This window comes from Mizuhopecten yessoensis, unplaced genomic scaffold, assembly GCF_002113885.1.
Source record: "Mizuhopecten yessoensis strain PY_sf001 unplaced genomic scaffold, ASM211388v2 scaffold3853, whole genome shotgun sequence".
Taxonomy (NCBI): Eukaryota; Metazoa; Mollusca; class Bivalvia; order Pectinida; family Pectinidae; genus Mizuhopecten; species Mizuhopecten yessoensis.
Window position 1 is genome coordinate 840,737 of NW_018405252.1, and position 25,093 is coordinate 865,829.

The following is a 25,093-nucleotide window of genomic DNA, read 5'->3' on the forward strand; positions in this document are numbered from 1 at the left end:
GTAGTAAGATGTATCCCATACACACAATCTACAGAACATATACACACACCGTTACACACAACGAGTTACTAGAGAGTATCGTATGTAGTAAGATGTATCCCATACACACAATCTACAGAACATATACACACACCCTTACACACAGCGAGTTACTAGAGAGTATCGTATGTAGTAAGATGTATCCCATACACACAATCTACAGCACATATACACACACCCTTACACACAGCGAGTTACTAGAGAGTATTGTATGGAGTAAGATGTATCCCATACACACAATCTATAGCACATATACACACACCCTTACACACAGCGAGTTACTAGAGAGTATCGTTTGTAGTAGTTAGAGGTATCCCAGTAAGACTGCTTCCATACTCTCCGAATGTCTTTAATATTGTTTCCGTCATAAAGTGAATTAATAGTACTTTCCTTTATTTTAGATAGGGCGCTGTACAAATTGTGTATGGTTTAAAATATTGGGATGTAAAAGCTTCATTTATTTGAAACAATCTTGATTAATGCATGAATTATTGGATACTGATAATGAAATTTAATTACTGGTAGAAAGAATACTTCTATCGGATCAAGGTTGGTCCTTTGTCTTACATTTCATATAGCATGATGACCTTATATTTGCAAGAGGTTACTCGATTACTCAGTCATTGTTGTTTATGTAATTTATTAATTTATTAAGATTTTCTCTCTCTGAAATGAACATTATATATTTTGTTTGACAAAATGTCATTTTTCATCATTTATGTTTAAATATATATATGATATATATAGTTCATTACCAAAGCTAAAAGATGATTTGTTTTGTATATCATGTCTTAATGAATAAATATTCCCTCTTTATATTGATTTGTTGTTTAACATGAACTTCCAATGCTTTACACATCTTATACCTATTCAGAAATACATCAGTTTATGTCTTTCCAAAACTGATACCGGAGTAATGATAAATAAGATTCAAATACATTCTTGACCTTTGCTCGAGGTCAAGGACAAATACAGTATATATGTATAAATTTCTTAGAAGCACGACAAAGTTGATATGATATACTAGCTTCTTTACATCACAATGGCATCTAAATACAGAATAAAATAACTTTCCGTGTTTTAATTTTTTTTATTCAAATGTAAACACAATTTCAGACATCACATTACCTATAACGACATTGTACATAATACAATATTATATTGTACTTGTTAAACACAGGACATGACAATAATTACACAGCCTTAAATAGAAATAATTAAATGGTGGAGGGGGCATGTCTGTCTATATTTATATCCATTGCTTCATTTAAATTTTCTCCTTAGGGTTTTCTTGTGTCAAGAGCTTGCTTAGAATAGATATTTATGGCAAAATATTTCAAGTATGATGTGAGCAAATATCAAATATAAGACGAGAGAAAAACATCAATGAACATCTTCATTGCATAAGTACTAAAAGGTTATTCACGACACTGGCATGTGTGAATGACGGTGATCTAGAACCTATCCAACAACAGGAAACTGATCTGAGTGCATGTGTACTGTAGACAGGCTTGGTACTGGAACAATCCCATGTAATCTATTTTAGACTAAATCATCTCACTTAACTTTCCAATATCATTATGAATCATGAGATACATCAGTAAAAATGCCAGGCCTCGTTTTCATGTACAAACTTTCGGTTATGTTCCTTAGCAGAGCTAAGATTTTTCCTTCTGGTTCATTCAAACAATTATCTGATGAAACCGCCACACATGATTATAAATCATACGATACACCTGTATAATACCAGACCCTAGCTTACCTTTCCACACATGATTATAAATCATACGATACACCTGTAATACCAGACCCTAGCTTACCTTTCCACATATTTTCCTGAAGTTTAGCAATGCTTCCCCTATTTTGGAATTGAAGTTAAGTAAAAAACATCTCATTTACGTGGTTAATTGTTTCTTGAAACCAAAGTCTGATATTAATACACCTAAAATAAACGTATCCCAGCACAACAACAACAACAACAAGCTTCCTTTACACCATAACTCAAAACAAACTTGCATAGTTTGAAATTCCTTATATAAAGCTTCCACAGCATAAAACTCCTTTCACACACAGAGTTTGCATATCATAAATTTTAATAATGATGGATAAAAACAAAAACAAAACAAATAAAAAGGTGGCCACAGTTGGCCACAGTTCCTCTATGGTATAGGGTAAACCTGTCAATGGTTCAGATGTGCTTCAAAGCAGGTCAAAGTTGACTAAAACTGCCACGGATGTTCTACAGAGGCTCCCCAACCAACAACTCCAATTATCACAATTTATCATCGATATTGCTGTCTTATTTTGATGAAAAATAAACTAATAATACTAGCGTGGTTCAAATGTACGTACACACTAACCAAAATGTCCAGACAAGCAGGTTCCACTCCACACACAAACTGACCTGTTCTAGACTGACAAGATTCTAAAAATAATTCTGGCCTTATAGCAATTACATTGATGTAGATGGTACAAGCACAATGTTTTGACCAGAAATGGGGAGACAACTTATGGATAATACCTAAAACTGATAATCCTATGACTCTATGTCCCTGTGGTTTGAGCAATAATACGTAACCTATATAGAGGTGATGAAGAACAATCCAATATACGGACAAGAGTAGACCGTTCACACACCAGACATGTGTAGCTCTACATGACTTAGCTAGTTCTGTGTAGAATTGGCAGTTCGGGTGTAGATTTAGCTATTTTGGGTGTATATTTAGCTAGTTCTGGTGTAGATTTGGCCAATATGGAATGTAAAGACACGGTATCACTTTGGTAACAATCCCATCTTGGACTGGAAAAACAAACCATCTCCCCGTGTTGATTGCTGAAAAATAAAAGTTTTTCTTTCAAAGACCTGCTTTTTGAAGTACATGAAAGATATTATTACAACAAGCCCCAGTGTGTGTGTGTGTGTTTTCGATGTATACCAATGGTATGTAATTGACCCCCAGAGGATTTATAACACTAACACCAACACTAGGACATGAACCATTAGAAATATTTACCCACCGTAAAAGCATGATGAGGCCAAAAGGGCCTGAATTAATCGAGATTTGTTAAAGTGTTGGCAAAATTAATTGACTGTAATGCTGATCTCAGCGCCAATCAAGAGACATGAGTCACATTAGATGTTATCATTTATTTTTAAACAACATTTAATGTGGACAGTCCTTCACAGGCCACTATCATTATAACTGCAGGAAGTTTTCATAAGGTAATGATTGATACTGCATAATGACACCATTCATGTGGGCTAACTACTGTTTACAAAAATGACATTTTCATAGAAATGTTGACCTTGACCTGTGACCTCAAAAGCCATCCAAACAGCTCTTTGACATGAAATTCAACTTAATCTCCTTTCCTGAAGAACTGTTATATACTTTAAACTGATGTAAGACCTATTAAACTTATCCTATGTACATTAATCTTCTTACCCTTGACCAATTAATATAACCTTGAACTTGACCTCATATGTAACCTTGGGCCTTCCTCTCCACAGAAACCTCATGTAGGTAGGGTAATGAGGGCTTTGGAAACTTGTAAACATTGAAAAATATTGATGATAATATTGACTTTGATCTTTGCCTTGAATGGGATTATCAAAACCCCTTTTTAATAGAAACGAAGTGAACATGGTCTCAAAAAACTGAACACCCTACTGTGCTTTTGACCTTGTGGATAATATTGACACATTGACCTTGCCACAATACATGTATCTTTAAAGTTCCATGTGACCTACATTTAAGGCCCGCTGCCCTTTGTACACCATGTGGTTATCATTCACACTTATACAATTTATTGTTCATCATGTACAGTAGCTATACATACATTGCAGTGATTTGAAATTTGATCCTTGCTTATTTCAGGTAAGGACTTCTATTAAATCATTAACCGGTTACCCCTAAAGACACATTTGAACTCCTCCCATTCAAAGGTTGGAATAGCTCATGAAATTTCAGGAGTGAATGAGTTAAGTAAGTAAATTGCATCTACACAGCACACAAATTCATGATGTGACATTGAATAATTTTAAGAAGTTGTAGTCCAGGAAACCTTGTAATGAATGAAACTTTGATGTTACCTTGTGTGCGCTTGAGCCAAGGAAATACAGTTAATGTCATTTAAGGATGTACCTCCATGTGTGCAATGTAATGTATGTGTATGTGCTGAAGGAGACCTATGTGTGGTATGTGCAGGAGGAGACCTATGTGTGGTATGTGCTGGAGGAGACCTATATGTGGTATGTGCAGGAGGAGACCTATGTGTGGTATGTGATGGACGAGACCTATGTGTGGTATGTGCTGGAGGAGACCTATGTGTGGTATGTGCTGGAGGAGACCTATGTGTGGTATGTGCAGGAGGAGACCTATGTGTGGTATGTGCTGGAGGAGACCTATGTGTGGTATGTGCTGGAGGAGACCTATGTGTGGTATGTGATGGACGAGACCTATGTGTGGTATGTGCTGGAGGAGACATATGTGTGGTATGTGCTGGAGGAGACCTATATGTGGTATGTGCTGGAGGAGACCTATGTGTGGTATGTGGCACACTGTCTTGTCAGAACATACTTCTGTGAAATCAAATATTTTCTTGGGGCCCAAATTTCTTGGTTTCCCGACAAAACACCATTTTGTGGGTACAAGAATTTGTGTATTATCATTACCCACTCAAACGGAGGATTGATTTATATCACACTTGCCATTACTTTGTGGATCTATGAATAATTTGATGAAGATTACGTATACCCAAGAAATCAACGAAGTTGAAAACCCCCAAAAAGTTTTCAATTTCACAGTATACAAGTTATTTACTGCGGATCAGATGTAAAGTTACTGGAGGCAAACAGTCTACCACCAAAACATCAGTCCCCTCAGAACATTGTTGTGTATGGGTCAAAACATTGTTAGTTGCTGTATACACTACCTGGTTGATTTCTTTGTGTCGCTCTCTGCTGACAATTTCCTCAATTACTTCACCATCACCTTTGATTAATCTGTTAAAACAGACAGAAAGATAATATTTCATTGAATTTAGACCTGATGTAACAGTGGTAAATATTATCAATGCCTCTTCTAGGAAGAGAACTGGAGACCTCTGGCCAGTTTACTAGTCCGATACTCCACCGAATGAGATAAAGAGAAAATATCCCTCAAGTAATACGATGTCACCCTGGTAAAATACTAGCCACTTCCTAGCGACTCGGCTAGGGAGAATTTCTCTTTAGCTCATTCAGTAGAGCATAAGACTATTAAGCCAGAGGTCCCGAGTACTCCTAGGGGAGGCATTGAAAAAAATAATAACCTCTGTTACAACTAATACCAAGTTTTTTAAATCACGCTTGTATATGAGCAAAACTTAGTAATTTTATAAATATTTCCTGGGTCGAAATGACAGAGGTCATTATTTTTAATGCCTCACTAGTCTGATGCTATACTGAATGAACTAAAGAGAAATTCTCCTTACTGACTAAGTTGTTTGATGCAAGTTAAATTTTGCATCCCCTGCTACCTCCTAAGTTATTCATTTACTTGTCTCTGCGTATCTCAAGAAATATTTATTCACCTGTCTCGTGGCCGTTTATTCACCTAATTCTGCATATCTGAGAGTCGTTTACTTACCTATCTTCTGTTTGTACTCAGTTGTTTACTTACCTGTCCCTGCCCGTTTCCGGGTCGTACACCCGACGAACAACACTTTGCTGTTTCTCCCATTCCTCCTTTGTCATTGGTTTCAACACTCGTGGTGCTGGTCCTGTGGGAAATTCAATGCACCATCATACTAAGCATTTAGTTTGAAGAACTACTATTCTGCACAAGAAATAAAGTTGTAGTTTCATTTGTTGTGCTTAACTACTAATGATCAACTTTAACAAACAAAAAACGTGTTTACCAAGGATTAATCTCAGACATTTTTTTAGCCATTTATAAGTACTTTCCTCTAAGGATTTCTTTTTTAAATTTCCTTTATTTTGTGTAGGTTCTTGTTTAAATATTTATCCTTATTTCCACTTCTGGGCTCCACCTTTTTGCATCTGAAGCCCAGGGGAAGAGAATTTGGGACTCACTATTCACATTTACACACTGAATCCCCTAGGTCCAGGGACAACTTATAACAAAAGTGAAAATGTTCAAGCTAGTAGGTCTTTTCATGAAAAAGAATTTTAAGAATGAAGAACACACCAGAAGTTCAATTAAACCTTAGCTTAATTAAGTTCCAATATTTATCTCATTCTAGAAGTAAAACCTAAGGGAGTAATATATATTATATAATAAACTGTAGACTTTGTATTACCTGATAGTGCCTTGCCCTCCTGTTTCTTTTGTACTACAGTCGGCTTGGTCACTGAAGGTTCCTGGATTTCTTTATTTGAATTTTCCTGTACTCTCTTTGCTTCTTTTAACTTTTTCTTTGCTTTCTTTTTCTTTTTTTTCTTCTTTTTCCTTTCTTTTTTTCTTTTCTGCCTTTCTTCTTCTGATGAATCTGAGGAAGTATCTCTGCAATAACATTTAACTATCAGTAGCTTTGACAACAATTATATACACAGCAGTACCATGGAAAAAAGCATGCAAAGCAAGTGCGATTTTACCATTCAAAACACTGCAGATTCTTACTCTGGTAATCTGGCTTGACTTGTATCAATAGCCTTGTTAGCTTCATGAATTATTGTAAAATATCTAATGAAAATATGTGCTGTCATTCTTGAGATTTGAAGCATTTTCTTACATTTTTCTTGAAAATAATCAATACACAGATACTTAAGGAATGCATGTACAGGTAAGTGTTTTCTTGAATTATAATATTCAATGCAATTTTGCACCACTAAAATTCTGCATTCTAAAGGTACTTTTCAGACAAAATCAAGAATATTTTCGGCAAATAATTTCTGCGAAGGTCATTATTGACATTGTTCTTGACATGGGTATACCAACCAACTTCCATTTTGAGCCTATGATCACCATACCATATACACTGACATGGGCCTGTACGAAATACCTTAAAACAGTGTCCAAAGATGATGGTGATCATGTCTCTTTAAAATGCAACCAGATACTTAACCCTACAGTTCAATTATGATCAGCAGGTTATAAGCAGAAGACAGAAAAGAAAATTCCCGATTCTGCAGGGGTTCCAATGAGCGATGAGTCGTCGCTTACACACTAAGACCAAAGAGGAGGGATGATAGTAAGTAATGTTCAGCAAAACAACCTTTTCCGTCTTGATTTTTTCTTTTTCAATTTTCTTTTCTTTCGACGTGATCTGCTATCATCACTTGACGACGATGACTCAGTACTTGAAGTGTCAGATGATGAACTGGAGGATTCAGAACTGTCGGTGTATCTGGTTTTTCCATGTTTATGTTTCTTTTTACTTGACGTTGACCGTTTCCTGTGTTTCCTTGGAGGAGAGACGGTATTTGACCGCGGGCGTTTCTGAACCAAATCCATAGTTATTCTACAACCTCAATAAAGACAGAAAATGCACTAAATAACCGTTGGTCTAGATCTGTTGACTTGCCACGATTACTACTGGGCGCAGCCATCTTGGTTTTATGAACTACAAAAATATAAACGAAACTACAGTTCTTTAACTCATAAGTTGTTATAGTTAGTGATTATACACATACATAGAAACATTTTTTTATTAATTTAACTGATAAAATGTAACTGTATAGCCCACAATAATGCACAGATAGACAAATAAGTGATATTTGCGTTTCGTATGCTTGTCCCATAATAGTCTTAATTCTGTATTGACTTTGTATCGAAGAGAGCTTTTACAGCGTCAATATGGCGGCGGTGTTGCCAAAACATTGTTTTCAGCGAGCGTAAAAATGACAATAATCTGAAAATGATGGAGTTAGAAACTTTTCCAGCATCTGCTGCTTTCCAAAAACAACTAAGAACTCTTTGTTTAAAGGAATTCCCTTGTGGAACTGGAAATTGGGTAATTATCAAATTACTTTACTCCCAAAACAAAAGTTGCAAAACTGTCGTTGTCAATTTTTTGTCTGAGTTTCTGTAACTTAAAGAAATGTGTTGTGGACTCACTCGAAATAAAGAAAGATGGAAGCAGTCTGGTAATTGAGTAATACAGAAAATACTGTTGTTTCAGTTTAAGTGACATAAGAACACTTGATTTTTGTGAACACGCGCGCACAGCGTACACCATAATAGAAGCTCTCTATGGGCGGGTAACGGGTTGTTTCGCTCTAAATCCCGTTCACGCTTAGGGTTGTTTCGCCCTAAATCCCGTTCGCCCTAGGTTGTTTATCCCTAAACATTTTAATTTTAATTCATACGCTAATATAACATCTAATCACAACTTTTGGTATACACAGTGCTCTCATAACCTATCATATATGTATGATAAGTATCTAACGTGACATTTAATTAGTCTGACTTACGTATGTTTCCCCCGGGTCAAATGTTTCATAGATACATCGTTCTTAGATGTGTAAACATCTCTAAGATAAATTAAGTCCATTACTTAATTAGATCAACTTTTGGGTAGAGCTCACTTTCTCACACAGGGTTTGGCAATTTTATAAATTTTAAGAGAAACGTGATTCCAGTTGAGCCTCCTGTCAGCTTTTCATATGAAACCAAATAATAGACACCTATGAATGCATGCTATGTGGTTGAAAAATTATGATATATTGGTCAACCTGGAATGCACCCTATAGTACAGTTTCATCTGTTAATTGTGTAATAGGGGGAGGTCCGGAGAGGGTTTTGCATCCGTTGTCACTCCGTTAAATCCGTTTCGTGATCGTATAGTTTTTAGCAATGGTAACGAGTCGACAACTTCCCCTGCAGTCCTCTCTAGACCTCGCCTCTTTCGTCAGGTTACAGACCTGTTTTCACTACAGGTTCGATCGCTGGATGTAGTGGTAGTACCCGCCATTGATTCAATAACTCAACAAGGTGTTTAAAATACAAGTAACTGTTTATTAACAAGACGGAATGATTATGTACAACAAGTTTAACAAATACAAAGCATAGCATTAGTGCCAAACAATGACAACTAATGTTAAGAAACCCAATCCCTACGTAGAGTAATGACCTATCCTACCTAACAGTACTACCAGTAGACTACGACCACGTGCTCCTAGCTCCCTATAGATCTACAGCGAACCACCATGTATCGATGTCTAAGCCCGAAGCCCCTGACTATCCCTTAATACATGTACTGTAGTTCCTATAGCACTCTATATATCCCAGGAACGATAACTTCATGTAGTCCTACGGTATTGGTACTGTTAGCAGCACCTCGGCCCATGTTTTGCACTGTTAACAGCGCATGAGGCGGTAATGTTCTCCTCACCAGGAGAAGTGGGTCGGCTCACCGACCCTGTCAAGACACTGATCCCCTCCCGGACCCGCTGTTTTATACCCCCTGCTCCCCCCACCAAATAGCCTCGAAGATGAGTGACCAACTGTTAATCTCGAACCCAGCCTCACCATCTAAAATCATGTGAGCGAGGAGCGGGAACCTATTCCTGTTATTACTATCACCCACTTCCGGCCGTCTCAAAAGTGTAAACACACAGATTTCAGCACCGGTATCGTAGCAGCTGATCGCCAGGAATCCTACACTGAACGAAAAGCCCTACCCTAAATAAGGGTGAATAACACAGAAAGTAACAGAGCCCAGTCTCTAAATCATAAACAACAAGCATACTTAACAAAGTAATACAAATGTGAGAACTAAACAACCTACCTTCCCACAATTGTAACAGGAGTAAGAGAAATGCAACCAGACCGGGGTTCCAACCTGGGACCCTCCAAACTTTAGACAGACGCTCTACATTGTCGCCAACAATCAACCTAGTCCAGTTTCACTACATTTCTCCCTCCTTTTTTTTCATTCTCCTCCTGAATACACATTTTTTACAACTCCATTTTGGATATCCCCTTTCTAAGCATTCACCTTGGAACAAGGGATGACAAGCTCACCAATTTTGCAACAGGAGAAAGAGAAGTTTAGGCAAATGCCGCTCAGACTGGGGTTTGAACCTAGGACCCTCCAAACACTAGATGGACACTCTACCAATTGAGCTACGTACCTGGTCGCTGGCGATTGACCCAGTCCAGTTCTGCTTTGTCTAAATCTTTGCCCTTCATACTTTGGACTTTTGAACTTCAGCACGCAAATACTCAAACCAATTGAACAATTTGGTCACTGATGATTGGCCCAGTCCATTTCTGCTACACATGTAATCATATTATTTTTTACAGGAAAAGGGTATATCATAGATCTTTAAATTTCTGAATTTCAGAGTGGACAATATTGATCATGATGGTGTAATTATATTATGTCAATTATCATTATTTTCAGAGAGAAACTAAAGCCAAAAGTATTCAGCAGTTAAAAGCAAATGAAAATGTGGATTCCAAGTATTCTATCACACTGAAAGGTAGGTGTAGACCGGGTGTGTGAACCCAAGTATTCTATCACACTGAAAGGAAGGTGTAGGTGTAGACCCGGATGTATGAACTAGATGCCCAGAGAAATAAACATCCTTGCTGATAAAACTGATACTTTTAGGAATATTTTTGGTATCAATTTAAGGAACATGAAGATGATGTACATGTATGTAAACATATAATCTACCAAGTAATGTCTTTATTACACTTCCTATTGAAGTATACACTGTTTGATTTGGACCTGCTTTTGGAAAACCAATCCCTAAATTGTCTGAGAGAAAACTACACATACCCTAGTGTCTCTTATAAATTAGTTACGAAATAAGATCAATTTTAATTATTACTGAATAATGATTCTATAACTTTCCTAATGTTTGTTGGATATTGATTGGTAGGTTTCAAAAGATAGGATACATGATTTGTAATTTTGTTCATTTTAAACAATTAATCATATTTACAGAATATGGTGCTGAGCATGAAAAGACAGAGACGCTCGAGGAATATGTGGGCTCCAAGTACTCGCCCTGGAACCTGGACTACAGCTGGAGTTCCGAGGCCAAACGACTACGGGAAATAGCTGTTAAGTCACCCTGGCTCTTGGATGACAACTTCATCCTTAATCATTTTGAGACACTGAGAATTGTTGATAAAGGTGTGACAGAGGTTGACAGTAATTTACTGCATTTCAAGAATCTAAAAGAGCTAACACTGAGCGCTAACCATCTTGTGACGGTTAACTCTAAACACCTTCCACCCAATCTGAAGGTAATGGCTCATTATTGACAAACATCTGTCAATTTTTTTTTAAATTCCTATACACAAAGGATTTACCTAGAATATTGATTACAATGGTATTTTAAGCAAACTCTTTTGGAGAAAAAGTTAATTAAAAGTTTACAAAATGTTGCAGTATTGATATTATCCTATGTTTTCTGATAGTTTTGCAGAGGAAGTATTTTAGATAAACCATCTGTTCTCATTACTTCATTTATGTAGACACAGATTGACTTTAGTTTTAACATAATAGCAAAAGAATTTCAAATATATACAAGAAGGCGTCTTTATGGTGCTGACCATATAAGATTTAAAAAATATAAATTCTGATGAAATGAAATATACCAGAAGACATCTTTATAGAGCTGACCATATACCTACTTTTATCATTTCAAGGTGTTGGAGCTATGTGCTAATAAGATCAGCGACCTGTCCGCCCTGTGTGTGCGACCTCCTCAGTCCATGATACACTTGGGTCTAGGCTTCAATAAAATATCCTTCATGGGAGACTATCTCACAGGGGACTACTGGTAAGTTATATAGGCTTCAACAAATGGAGACTACTGGTAAGTTATATAGGCTTCAACAAAGGGAGGCTATCTCACAGTGGACTTCTGGTAAGTTATATAAACTTCAACAAAGGGAGGCTATCTTACTGGGGACTATTGGTAAGTTATATAGGCGTCAACAAAGGGAATCTATCTTACAGGGGACTACTGGTAAGTTATATAGGCTTCAACAAAGGGAGGCTATCTCACAGGGGACTACTGGTAAGTCATGTAGACTTCAACAAAGGGAGACTGTTTCACAGGGGACTACTGGTAAGTTATATAGGCTTCAACAAAGGGAGTCTATCTTACTGGGGACTACTGGTAAGTTATATAGGCTTCAACAAAGGGAGGCTATCTCACAGGGGACTACTGGTAAGTCATGTAGGCTTCAACAAAGGGAGACTATCTCACAGGGGACTACTGGTAAGTCATGTAGGCTTCAACAAAGGGAGGCTATCTTACTAGGGACTATTGGTAAGTCAAGTAGGCTTCAACAAAGGGAGGCTATCTCACAGGGGACTACTGGTAAGTCAAGTAGGCTTCAACAAAGGGAGGCTATCTCACAGGGGACTACTGGTAAGTCATATATGCTTCAACAAAGGGAGACTATCTCACAGGGGACTACTGGTAAGTCAAGTAGGCTTCAACAAAGGGAGGCTATCTTTCAGGGGACTACTGGTAAGTTAAGTAGGCTTCAACAAAGGGAGGCTATCTTACAGGGGACTACTGGTAAGTCAAGTAGGCTTCGACAAAGGGAGGCTATCTTACAGGGGACTACAGGTAAGTCAAGTAGGCTTCAACAAAGGGAGGCTATATCACAGGGGACTACTGGTAAGTCAAATAGGGTTCAACAAAGGGAGGCTATCTTACTAGGGACTATTGGTAAGTCAAGTAGGCTTCAACAAAGGGAGGCTATCTCACAGGGGACTACTGGTAAGTCATATATGCTTCAACAAAGGGAGACTATCTCACAGGGGACTACTGGTAAGTCAAGTAGGCTTCAACAAAGGGAGGCTATCTTTCAGGGGACTACTGGTAAGTTAAGTAGGCTTCAACAAAGGGAGGCTATCTTACAGGGGACTACTGGTAAGTCAAGTAGGCTTCGACAAAGGGAGGCTATCTTACAGGGGACTACAGGTAAGTCAAGTAGGCTTCAACAAAGGGAGGCTATATCACAGGGGACTACTGGTAAGTCAAATAGGGTTCAACAAAGGGAGGCTATCTTACTAGGGACTATTGGTAAGTCAAGTAGGCTTCAACAAAGGGAGGCTATCTCACAGGGGACTACTGGTAAGTCATATATGCTTCAACAAAGGGAGACTATCTCACAGGGGACTACTGGTAAGTCAAGTAGGCTTCAACAAAGGGAGGCTATCTTTCAGGGGACTACTGGTAAGTTAAGTAGGCTTCAACAAAGGGAGGCTATCTTACAGGGGACTACTGGTAAGTCAAGTAGGCTTCGACAAAGGGAGGCTATCTTACAGGGGACTACAGGTAAGTCAAGTAGGCTTCAACAAAGGGAGGCTATATCACAGGGGACTACTGGTAAGTCAAATAGGGTTCAACAAAGGGAGGCTATCTTACTAGGGACTATTGGTAAGTCAAGTAGGCTTCAACAAAGGGAGGCTATCTCACAGGGGACTACTGGTAAGTCATATATGCTTCAACAAAGGGAGACTATCTCACAGGGGACTACTGGTAAGTCAAGTAGGCTTCAACAAAGGGAGGCTATCTTTCAGGGGACTACTGGTAAGTTAAGTAGGCTTCAACAAAGGGAGGCTATCTTACAGGGGACTACTGGTAAGTCAAGTAGGCTTCGACAAAGGGAGGCTATCTTACAGGGGACTACAGGTAAGTCAAGTAGGCTTCAACAAAGGGAGGCTATATCACAGGGGACTACTGGTAAGTCAAATAGGGTTCAACAAAGGGAGGCTATCTTACTAGGGACTATTGGTAAGTCAAGTAGGCTTCAACAAAGGGAGGCTATCTCACAGGGGACTACTGGTAAGTCATATATGCTTCAACAAAGGGAGACTATCTCACAGGGGACTACTGGTAAGTCAAGTAGGCTTCAACAAAGGGAGGCTATCTTTCAGGGGACTACTGGTAAGTTAAGTAGGCTTCAACAAAGGGAGGCTATCTTACAGGGGACTACTGGTAAGTCAAGTAGGCTTCGACAAAGGGAGGCTATCTTACAGGGGACTACAGGTAAGTCAAGTAGGCTTCAACAAAGGGAGGCTATATCACAGGGGACTACTGGTAAGTCAAATAGGGTTCAACAAAGGGAGGCTATCTTACTAGGGACTATTGGTAAGTCAAGTAGGCTTCAACAAAGGGAGGCTATCTCACAGGGGACTACTGGTAAGTCATATATGCTTCAACAAAGGGAGACTATCTCACAGGGGACTACTGGTAAGTCAAGTAGGCTTCAACAAAGGGAGGCTATCTTTCAGGGGACTACTGGTAAGTTAAGTAGGCTTCAACAAAGGGAGGCTATCTTACAGGGGACTACTGGTAAGTCAAGTAGGCTTCGACAAAGGGAGGCTATCTTACAGGGGACTACAGGTAAGTCAAGTAGGCTTCAACAAAGGGAGGCTATATCACAGGGGACTACTGGTAAGTCAAATAGGGTTCAACAAAGGGAGGCTATCTTACAGGGGACTACTGGTAAGTCATATATGCTTCAACAAAGGGAGACTATCTCACAGGGGACTACTGGTAAGTCAAGTAGGCTTCAACAAAGGGAGGCTATCTTTCAGGGGACTACTGGTAAGTTAAGTAGGCTTCAACAAAGGGAGGCTATCTTACAGGGGACTACTGGTAAGTCAAGTAGGCTTCGACAAAGGGAGGCTATCTTACAGGGGACTACAGGTAAGTCAAGTAGGCTTCAACAAAGGAAGGCTATATCACAGGGGACTACTGGTAAGTCAAATAGGGTTCAACAAAGGGAGGCTATCTTACAGGGGACTACTGGTAAGTCAAGAAGGCTTCAACAAAGAGAGACTACTGGTAAGTCAAGAAGGCTTCAACAAAGGGAGGCTATATCACAGAGGACTTCTGGTAAGTCATGTAGGCTTCAACAAAGGGAGTCTATCTAACATGGGACTACTGGTAAGTCATGTAGGCTTCAACAAAGGGAGGCTATATCACAGGGGACTACTGGTAAGTCAAGACGGCTTCAACAAAGGGAGGCTATCTTACTGGGGACTATTGGTAAGCTTCAACAAAGGGAGACTATCTCACAGAGGACTACTGGTTAGTCATGTAGGCTTCAACAAAGGGAGTCTATCTCACAGAGGACTACTGGTAAGTCATGTAGGCTTCAACAAAGAGAGACTATCTCACAGAGGACTACTGGTAAGTCATGTAGGCTTCAACAAAGGGAGTCTATCTAACATGGGACTACTGGTTAGTCATTTAGGCGTCAACAAAGGGAGGCTATATCACAGAGGACTACTGGTAAGTCATGTAGGCGTCAACAAAGGGAGGCTATCTCACAGTGGACTACTGGTAAGTCAAGACGGCTTCAACAAAGGGAGGCTATCTTACTGGGGACTATTGGTAAGTCAAGTAAGCTTCAACAAAGGGAGACTATCTCACAGGGGACTACTGGTTAGTCAAGTACTATAGGCTTCAACAATGGGAGGCTATCTTACTGGGGACTACTGGTAAGTCAAGTAAGCTTCAACAAAGGGAGACTATCTTACAGGGGACTACTGGTAAGTCATGGATTTGACCCCAGTGAAGACTTCTGGTAAGCTAGACATCTGTAAGATTTTTTATGCAATATCTGTATGATCAGAAGAGATGCTTCCTTTTTGTTTGAGATTTATAAAACATTTAAGCTAGGCTAAATAACAGAAAAACCTGGGGACAAGTTTCAAGTACATTATATTAAATGGTAAAATGTTCAAATTATCAGTAATGTATGTACTGTCACAAAACATGGTCATGATGTTATATGTATCGTTTCAATACTAATAACATAATGGGTGATAATGCAAGCGCATTAGATTACAATTATCTACAAAAAGATGTCATGGTCATAAAATCATGTGATCAATAAATTTATAACTTAAGATGTCATCTGTGTTGAATAAACTTCTAATTTGTGTACATCTGTGTTGAATAAACTTCTAATTTGTGTACATCTGTGTTGGCAACATTTGCTGGAGTTTACTATTCTGTCAATATCATAATCATGATAACTGGATGTGTTGCTGTGTTGCAGGCCTCAGATGTTGTCTCTGGATCTGAGCAACAATAATCTCACTGACCTCCTAGATGTAGTACGTAAACTGGGCACACTACCGAAGCTACGGAACCTCATTCTGCAGGGTAACCCACTGTCTGTAAGTATTTACTACAGGGTAACCCACTGTCTGTAAGGATTTACTACAGGGTAACCCACTGTCTGTAAGGATTTACTACAGGGTAACCCACTGTCTGTAAGGATTTACTACAGGGTAACCCACTGTCTGTAAGTATTTAGTACAGGGTACCCCACTGTCTGTAAGTATGTACTACAGGGTAACCCACTGTCTGTAAGTAGCTACTACAGGGTAACCCACTGTCTGTAAGTATTAACTACAGGGTGACCCACTGTCTGTAAGTAGTTACTACAGGGTACCCCACTGTCTGTAAGTAGTTAGTACAGGGTAACCCACTGTCTGTAAGTATGTACTACAGGGTAACCCACTGTCTGTAAGTATTTACTGCAGGGTAACCCACTGTCTGTAAGTAGTTAGTACAGGGTAACCCACTGTCTGTAAGTATGTACTACAGGGTAACCCACTGTCTGTAAGTATTTACTATAGGGTAACCCACTGTCTGTAAGTATGTACTACAGGGTAACCCACTGTCTGTAAGTATTTACTACAGGGTAACCCACTGTCTGTAAGTATTAACTACAGGGTGACCCACTGTCTGTAAGTAGTTACTACAGGGTAACCCACTGTCTGTAAGTAGTTACTACAGGGTAACCCACTGTCTGTAAGTATTTACTACAGGGTGACCCACTGTCTGTAAGTAGTTACTACATGGTAACCCACTGTCTGTAAGTAGTAACTACAGGGTAACCCACTGTCTGTAAGTATTTACTACAGGGTAACCCACTGTCTGTAAGTATGTACTACAGGGTAACCCACTGTCTGTAAGTATGTACTTCAGGGTAACCCACTGTCTGTAAGTATGTACTTCAGGGTAACCCACTGTCTGTAAGTATTTACTACAGGGTAACCCACTGTCTGTAAGTATTTACTACAGGGTAACCCACTGTCTGTAAGTATTTACTACAGGGTAACCCACTGTCTGTAAGTATTTACTACAGGGTAACCCACTGTCTGTAAGTATTTACTACAGGGTAACCCACTGTCTGTAAGTATTTACTACAGGGTAACCCACTGTCTGTAAGTATTTACTACAGGGTAACCCACTGTCTGTAAGTATTTACTACAGGGTAACCCACTGTCTGTAAGTATTTACTACAGGGTAACCCACTGTCTGTAAGTATTTACTACAGGGTAACCCACTGTCTGTAAGTATTTACTACAGGGTAACCCACTGTCTGTAAGTATTTACTACAGGGTAACCCACTGTCTGTAAGTATTTACTACAGGGTAACCCACTGTCTGTAAGTATTTACTACAGGGTAACCCACTGTCTGTAAGTAGTTACTACAGGGTAACCCACTGTCTGTAAGTAGTTACTACAGGGTAACCCACTGTCTGTAAGTATTTACTACAGGGTAACCCACTGTCTGTAAGTATTTACTACAGGGTAACCCACTGTCTGTAAGTATTTACTACAGGGTAACCCACTGTCTGTAAGTATTTACTACAGGGTAACCCACTGTCTGTAAGTATTTACTACAGGGTAACCCACTGTCTGTAAGTATTTACTACAGGGTAACCCACTGTCTGTAAGTATTTACTACAGGGTAACCCACTGTCTGTAAGTATTTACTACAGGGTAACCCACTGTCTGTAAGTATTTACTACAGGGTAACCCACTGTCTGTAAGTATTTACTACAGGGTAACCCACTGTCTGTAAGTATTTACTACAGGGTAACCCACTGTCTGTAAGTATTTACTACAGGGTAACCCACTGTCTGTAAGTATTTACTACAGGGTAACCCACTGTCTGTAAGTATTTACTACAGGGTAACCCACTGTCTGTAAGTATTTACTACAGGGTAACCCACTGTCTGTAAGTATTTACTACAGGGTAACCCACTGTCTGTAAGTATTTACTACAGGGTAACCCACTGTCTGTAAGTATTTACTACAGGGTAACCCACTGTCTGTAAGTATTTACTACAGGGTAACCCACTGTCTGTAAGTATTTACTACAGGGTAACCCACTGTCTGTAAGTATTTACTACAGGGTAACCCACTGTCTGTAAGTATTTACTACAGGGTAACCCACTGTCTGTAAGTATTTACTACAGGGTAACCCACTGTCTGTAAGTATTTACTACAGGGTAACCCACTGTCTGTAAGTATTTACTACAGGGTAACCCACTGTCTGTAAGTATTTACTACAGGGTAACCCACTGTCTGTAAGTATTTACTACAGGGTAACCCACTGTCTGTAAGTATTTACTACAGGGTAACCCACTGTCTGTAAGTATTTACTACAGGGTAACCCACTGTCTGTAAGTATTTACTACAGGGTAACCCACTGTCTGTAAGTATTTACTACAGGGTAACCCACTGTCTGTAAGTATTTACTACAGGGTAACCCACTGTCTGTAAGTATTTACTACAGGGTAACCCACTGTCTGTAAGTATTTACTACAGGGTAACCCACTGTCTGTAAGTATTTACTACAGGGTAACCCACTGTCTGTAAGTATTTACTACAGGGTAACCCACTGTCTGTAAGTATTTACTACAGGGTAACCCACTGTCTGTAAGTATTTACTACAGGGTAACCCACTGTCTGTAAGTATTTACTACAGGGTAACCCACTGTCTGTAAGTATTTACTACAGGGTAACCCACTGTCTGTAAGTATTTACTACAGGGTAACCCACTGTCTGTAAGTATTTACTACAGGGTAACCCACTGTCTGTAAGTATTTACTACAGGGTAACCCACTGTCTGTAAGTATTTACTACAGGGTAACCCACTGTCTGTAAGTATTTACTACAGGGTAACCCACTGTCTGTAAGTATTTACTACAGGGTAACCCACTGTCTGTAAGTATTTACTACAGGGTAACCCACTGTCTGTAAGTATTTACTACAGGGTAACGCACTGTCTGTAAGTATTTACTACAGGGAAACCCACTGTCTGTAAGTATTTACTACAGGGTAACCCACTGTCTGTAAGTATGTACTTCAGGGGAACCCACTGTCTGGAAGTATTTACTACAGGGTAACCCACTGTCTGTAAGTAGTTACTACAGGGTAACCCACTGTCTGTAAGTATGTACTTCAGGGTAACCCCCTGTCTGTAAGTATGTACTTCAGGGTAACCCACTTTCTGTAAGTAGTTACTACAGGGTAACCCACTGTCTGTAAGTATTTACTTCAGGGTAACCCACTGTCTGTAAGTAGTTACTACAGGGTAACCCACTGTCTGTAAGTATTACAGTACATAGCTTCGCGGAATCCCATATTATTTATCTAGCCCCTACAGTTGAAGACTTTGTTGAAATGTTTAGTCATTAAATCTACATTTTGCTTTGTTTTGTGAATTGACAGTTGATCGCAGGTTACCGTGGTTACACAATTGACAGCATGAGGAAGTTATCTGTCCTTGATGACATCATGATTTCGGCTGATGAACGTCACCACTACAAAGGCCTAGCCAAGAGGAGAGGTAAACGTTTGGGGTCACATATTTAAATGTTTCCTTTATATATAATATCATCACAAGCTCATTGGTGTAGGCGTGTCATGTGACTCAGGTTGAACCTTTATCTTTTCGACATTGACATTTATCTGTTTAGGGAGGTTCATATTTATATTTACATTGTCAGTTATCAGGTGTTTATTTCAACACTATTGATATTTATTTTATTTTAGCAATTTAACGTTTTATGTCATTGATATTTGTTCGTATTTTCCTATCTGATCAATCATATCACTATGTAATGCTCATCATTTACTGTTGTAGAGTACATCCTGGATGAAGCTAAGGTCACACTCCATGTCAGCTACATCAAAGGTCTGCCTGTCCCAGAGGAGGTCAAGGTCAGTGCATAGATATATGTCCCAGAGGAGGTCAACATTTTTATATTGAAAATTGTCCAAAAGTGAGGGACTATGAATTGCTCTTGTCGTATTTGATCTAAAAATGAAATAATTGTTTGTGACAGAACCCAGAGGAGCAGCCAGAGTTCCCAGTCATAGAGAGGAAATACTACGTGCAATTCATGTTCTTACATGACACAGCAGGCAAGGGGGATATGCTTGAGGTGTCCCACGACGATCTGGGAGAGTTGTCCCCCCTCCCTGGAGAGGACCAATCTGTATATTCAGAAGAAGCGGTGAGTAAGCAGTCAGTTCTGGTGTGTTTACGTCCTTAAATGACCTTAACTGTTAATAGGACGTTAAACCAAATTAAACCAAAAGTTCAGATTTTACTCTAGGCATGGAATAAATTATCTGCCTTAGATTGTAGCACAGTTATTATCACTGAGATTTGTTCAACAAGAAATTACATTTTGAAACATTGCTGAACGTTCAAAGTTTATGAAACTGCATAAAATACAGATTTTGTTAACTATTTTAGTACTGTTACGGTAGAAATTTTATTTTGACATCTAGTTTAGTGTTAAAAATTGTTCCAAATTGTTTTCATTAAATACTGAGCACACACCACAGTTTTATTCCAGTAAGATAGAACATTTTAGATAACGTGATGGGAGATACAAATTTATTGTGACTGGCTTTACAGTGACTATTTATATACTCTTATTGTTTGGCATTCGAGGATTATTAAGTGTTAGATAGAAACTTGGAAAATAGATTTGATACTAAAACATTGTCTACATATGATTAGGTTATGTCCTGAGGTTGTTAACAATTAGTGAGGCTAGTTTTACTGAGGTTATGTCCTAGTTCCATTAATTGTAAACACTTACTGAGGTTAGGTCCTGTGATTGTTAACAATCAATGAGGCTAGTTCCATTAATAGGAAACACTTATTGAGGCTAGGTCTTGTGAGTGTTAACAATCAATGAGGTTAGTGCCATTAATAGTAAACACTTACTGAGGTTATGTCCTAGTTCCATTAATAGTAAACACTTACTGAGGTTAGGTCATGTGAGTGTTAACAATCAAGGAGGCTAGTTCCATTAATAGTAAACACTTATTGAGGTTAGGTCTTGTGAGTGTTAACAATCAATGAGGCTAGTTCCATTAATAGTAAACACTTATTGAGGCTAGGTCTTGTGAGTGTTAACAATCAATGAGGTTAGTTCCATTAATAGTAAACACTTACTGAGGTTATGTCCTAGTTCCATTAATAGTAAACACTTACTGAGGTTAGGTCCTGTGAGTTTTAACAATCAATGAGGCTAGTTCCATTAATAGTAAACTCTTACTGAGGTTAGGTCCTGTGAGTGTTAACAATCAATGAGACTAGTTCCATTAATAGTAAACACTTACTGAGGTTAGGTCTTGTGAGTGTTAACAATCAATGAGGCTAGTTCCAATAATAGTAAACACTTACTGAGGTTAGGTCCTGTGATTGTTAAAACAAGCAATGAGGCTAGTTCCAATAATAGTAAACACTTACTGAGGTTAGGTCCTGTTATTGTTAAAACAATCAATGAGGCTAGTTCCATTAATAGTAAACACTTACTGAGGTTAGGTCTTGTGATTGTATAATGGTGCACTGTTAACTAGGTGTGGAGAAGTCCCGACCCAGATCAGCTTTTCTCCGACGAGGTTTGTTAGAGTGGTCACCATTGTTTTGTGGTGATGAACATGAAGCTTTATAACCCAAAACATTAATGCTTATTGTTTGAGTCTGACAGAATGGGTTGTGGATTTGCTGTAGGGACATGGGGGGTGTTTTGTCATTGAAATATTAACAGAAACGAGAATTGGATTAGTAAATATTATGTGTGTTTGATTACTTTAATATTTTGTTCAAATGTTAACAGAATTAAACAAAGTCACATACAGTGAAAAAGGTTTTAAAACTAATCATATGTTCTTAATTGTTGTCCTCAATGTTTTTATTTAGGAGTTTTTTGTGGAAACCTAACTGAAGACTTATGAGATTGTGATAACTCAGTTAATTTAGTAATGGAGTTCTCTAATCCAGAATGTTTGTTTTGATGAATATTAATTAATTTGCTTTGTAGACAAAAGCTCGCCAAAGGGTAACATTTTCTCCCTTTAACACCTTTTTGATTTTTTCTTTGTGTGGTTTTTCATTATTTTTCTAAGTTAGAAAAAAAATGCATGACATTAGTTTGATCCTGGCCATTGTCCTTAAACCTTTTATTGTTTCAAACTTTGTCTCAAAAATTTAAATTAAACTTTAATTATTTAATAAATGTTGTATGAAAAGTTCTTGTTACATAACCATTATGAGTTTCTATGTGACGTTTCGATGACTAGTACGGTATGTACACCGTCACCTTCATCAGACAAATGACCAGTGAAGCGTATGCACACAAAGGTGTAAAATGTTAATAAATGTTAATGAAATTTTATTTTCAATATACAATAACATAAGTAGAGAAGATTCCTGAGGGGTGTACCGGTATCTGTAATGTTCCAATAAAGTTATCATGAAATCTGAAGTCAATATACACTGTAATACCTGTAATACCTGGGGTACTGTAATACCTGTAATACCTGTGGTACTGTAATATCTGTAATACCTGTGGTACTGTAATACCTGTAATACCTGTGGTACTGTAATACCTGTAATACCTGTGGTACTGTAATACCTGTAATACCTGGGGTACTGTAATACCTGGGGTACTGTAATACCTGGGGTACTGTAATACCTGTAATACCTGGGGTACTGTAATACCTGTAATACCTGTAATACCTGGGGTACTGTAATACCTGGGGTAATGTAATACCTGTAATACCTGTGGTACTGTAATACCTGTAATACCTGGGGTACTGTAATACCTGGGGTACTGTAATACCTGGGGTACTGTAATACCTGTTGTACTGTATTAATGTTTACTCAGTCCGGTTGTGTGTTTCTGTCGTCACACTGAGTTGTAACACACATCCTCCTCACAACACTGAGTTGTTACACACATACTCCTCACAACACTGAGTTTCTGTGGGTTTATTTTCAGGTGAAAGGATTGGTAATCATCTGACCTCACTATTTTAAATCTTGCTGCACGTGTTCCTAGTTATGTTTTTTTTTTTGTACTTTCAATTATCTCACTTTCTAAATAAGTTCCAGCACAATGCTGTTGCATTAGTATTTCACAGAATCCAATATCTATATATCAAGGCTACAAATATTCTCTTATGATACACAGAATCCAATATCTATATATCAAGGCTACATATTCTCTTATGATACACAGAATCCAATATCTATATATCAAGGCTACATATTCTCTTATGATACACAGAATCCAATATCTATATGTCAAGGCTACATAAATATCTTATGATACACAGAATCCAATATCTATATATCAAGGCTACATATTCTCTTATGATACACAGAATCCAATATCTATATATCAAGGCTACATATCCTCTTATTTTTTCATCAAAACTATCCGAAATAGGGTCAATCAGAGTTTGAACTATCACTAGCTAGAAAATTATTGTTTTTATTGAAAAAAATATGTGTTCAAACTATCCGCCGATTCGAACTGACCGAAGGTTAACTGTATTCATTTTTTTCTGATTTATGAAAGTTTGAACTTGTTACTATTGCAAACATGATTATTAAAAATACAAATTAATCTATTCATAATAGTATTGAGTAGTATTCATAATTAAAGAGTCCTTTGGGAGTTCAATAAGAGAAAACGAACAGAGCTAGTGAAATACCTAACAAAAATTGCTTTTGTTGGCTCAACAAAATTTGGGCAACTGTTTATTTGCTCAAAGCATCAGCCCTATTGTAGGTTTTCTGTTACTTCTTTATTGACCTCTTGTTAGTTGTTTATATCTACATGTAGGTACACATTACAATGTAGATGTTGTGTAGATATTTAGGTACACATTACAGTGTAGATGTTGTGTAGATATTTAGGTACACATTACAGTGTAGATGTTGTGTAGATATTTAGGTACACATTACAGTGTAGATGTTGTGTAGATATTTAGGTACACATTACAGTGTAGATGTTGTGTAGATATTTAGGTACACATTACAGTGTAGATGTTGTGTAGATATTTAGGTACACATTACAGTGTAGATGTTGTGTAGATATTTAGGTACACATTACAGTGTAGATGTTGTGTAGATATTTAGGTACACATTACAGTGTAGATGTTGTGTAGATATTTAGGTACACATTACAGTGTAGATGTTGTGTAGATATTTAGGTACACATTACAGTGTAGATGTTGTGTAGATATTTAGGTACACATTACAGTGTAGATGTTGTGTAGATATTTAGGTACACATTACAGTGTAGATGTTGTGTAGATATTTAGGTACACATTACAGTGTAGATGTTGTGTAGATATTTAGGTACACATTACAGTGTAGATGTTGTGTAGATATTTAGGTACACATTACAGTGTAGATGTTGTGTAGATATTTAGGTACACATTACAGTGTAGATGTTGTGTAGATATTTAGGTACACATTACAGTGTAGATGTTGTGTAGATATTTAGGTACACATTACAGTGTAGATGTTGTGTAGATATTTAGGTACACATTACAGTGTAGATGTTGTGTAGATATTTAGGTACACATTACAGTGTAGATGTTGTGTAGATATTTAGGTACACATTACAGTGTAGATGTTGTGTAGATATTTAGGTACACATTACAGTGTAGATGTTGTGTAGATATTTAGGTACACATTACAGTGTAGATGTTGTGTAGATATTTAGGTACACATTACAGTGTAGATGTTGTGTAGATATTTAGGTACACATTACAGTGTAGATGTTGTGTAGATATTTAGGTACACATTACAGTGTAGATGTTGTGTAGATATTTAGGTACACATTACAGTGTAGATGTTGTGTAGATATTTAGGTACACATTACAGTGTAGATGTTGTGTAGATATTTAGGTACACATTACAGTGTAGATGTTGTGTAGATATTTAGGTACACATTACAGTGTAGATGTTGTGTAGATATTTAGGTACACATTACA

The 25,093-nt window shown here is 38.0% G+C and overlaps 2 protein-coding genes across 7 annotated transcripts in view; one reads left to right on the forward strand and one right to left on the reverse strand.

Annotated features, from left to right (window-relative positions):
• Positions 1-1,115: 1,115 nt before the first annotated feature.
• On the reverse strand, positions 1,116-7,603 carry LOC110448148 (ADP-ribosylation factor-like protein 6-interacting protein 4). The gene is made up of 5 exons (XM_021494229.1): positions 7,258-7,603; positions 6,343-6,545; positions 5,703-5,802; positions 4,975-5,044; positions 1,116-2,872 (listed from the first exon to the last, which is right to left on the reverse strand). Exons 1-5 carry the CDS (start codon positions 7,494-7,496, stop codon positions 2,813-2,815), a joined length of 672 nt encoding a protein of 223 aa, XP_021349904.1. The 5' UTR covers positions 7,497-7,603; the 3' UTR covers positions 1,116-2,812.
• A 220-nt stretch (positions 7,604-7,823) lies between these two features.
• Positions 7,824-25,093, forward strand: part of LOC110448149 (leucine-rich repeat-containing protein 43-like) — a 34,696-nt gene continuing 17,426 nt past the window's right edge. For 3 of the 6 annotated variants that reach the window (XM_021494234.1, XM_021494232.1, XM_021494230.1), the window contains exons 1-9: positions 7,824-7,995; positions 10,390-10,468; positions 10,939-11,243; positions 11,649-11,782; positions 16,035-16,155; positions 19,511-19,628; positions 19,926-20,002; positions 20,128-20,298; positions 21,662-21,703. In XM_021494234.1, coding sequence (XP_021349909.1) covers positions 7,900-7,995; positions 10,390-10,468; positions 10,939-11,243; positions 11,649-11,782; positions 16,035-16,155; positions 19,511-19,628; positions 19,926-20,002; positions 20,128-20,298; positions 21,662-21,703 — 1,143 coding nt within the window. In that variant the 5' untranslated portion in view covers positions 7,824-7,899. Of the gene's footprint in view, positions 7,996-10,389; positions 10,469-10,938; positions 11,244-11,648; positions 11,783-15,394; positions 15,416-16,034; positions 16,156-19,510; positions 19,629-19,925; positions 20,003-20,127; positions 20,299-21,661; positions 21,704-22,125; positions 22,144-25,093 lie in introns of those variants that run through there. The other 3 variants (XM_021494231.1, XM_021494233.1, XM_021494235.1) reach the window with 3 other exon arrangements.

What these genes read in the sequence shown, in the direction of transcription:
- LOC110448148 (XM_021494229.1), bottom strand. Translation starts at nt 7,496, where the DNA reads ATGGATTTGGTTCAGAAACGCCCGCGGTCAAATACCGTCTCTCCTCCA. An exon ending in GGAGGGCAAGGCACTATCAG is followed by an intron (nt 5,803 to 6,342) that starts GTAATACAAAGT and finishes AATTTCCCACAG; the next exon opens with GACCAGCACCACGAGTGTTG. An exon ending in CCGGAAACGGGCAGGGACAG is followed by an intron (nt 5,045 to 5,702) that starts GTAAGTAAACAA and finishes CTGTTTTAACAG; the next exon opens with ATTAATCAAAGGTGATGGTG.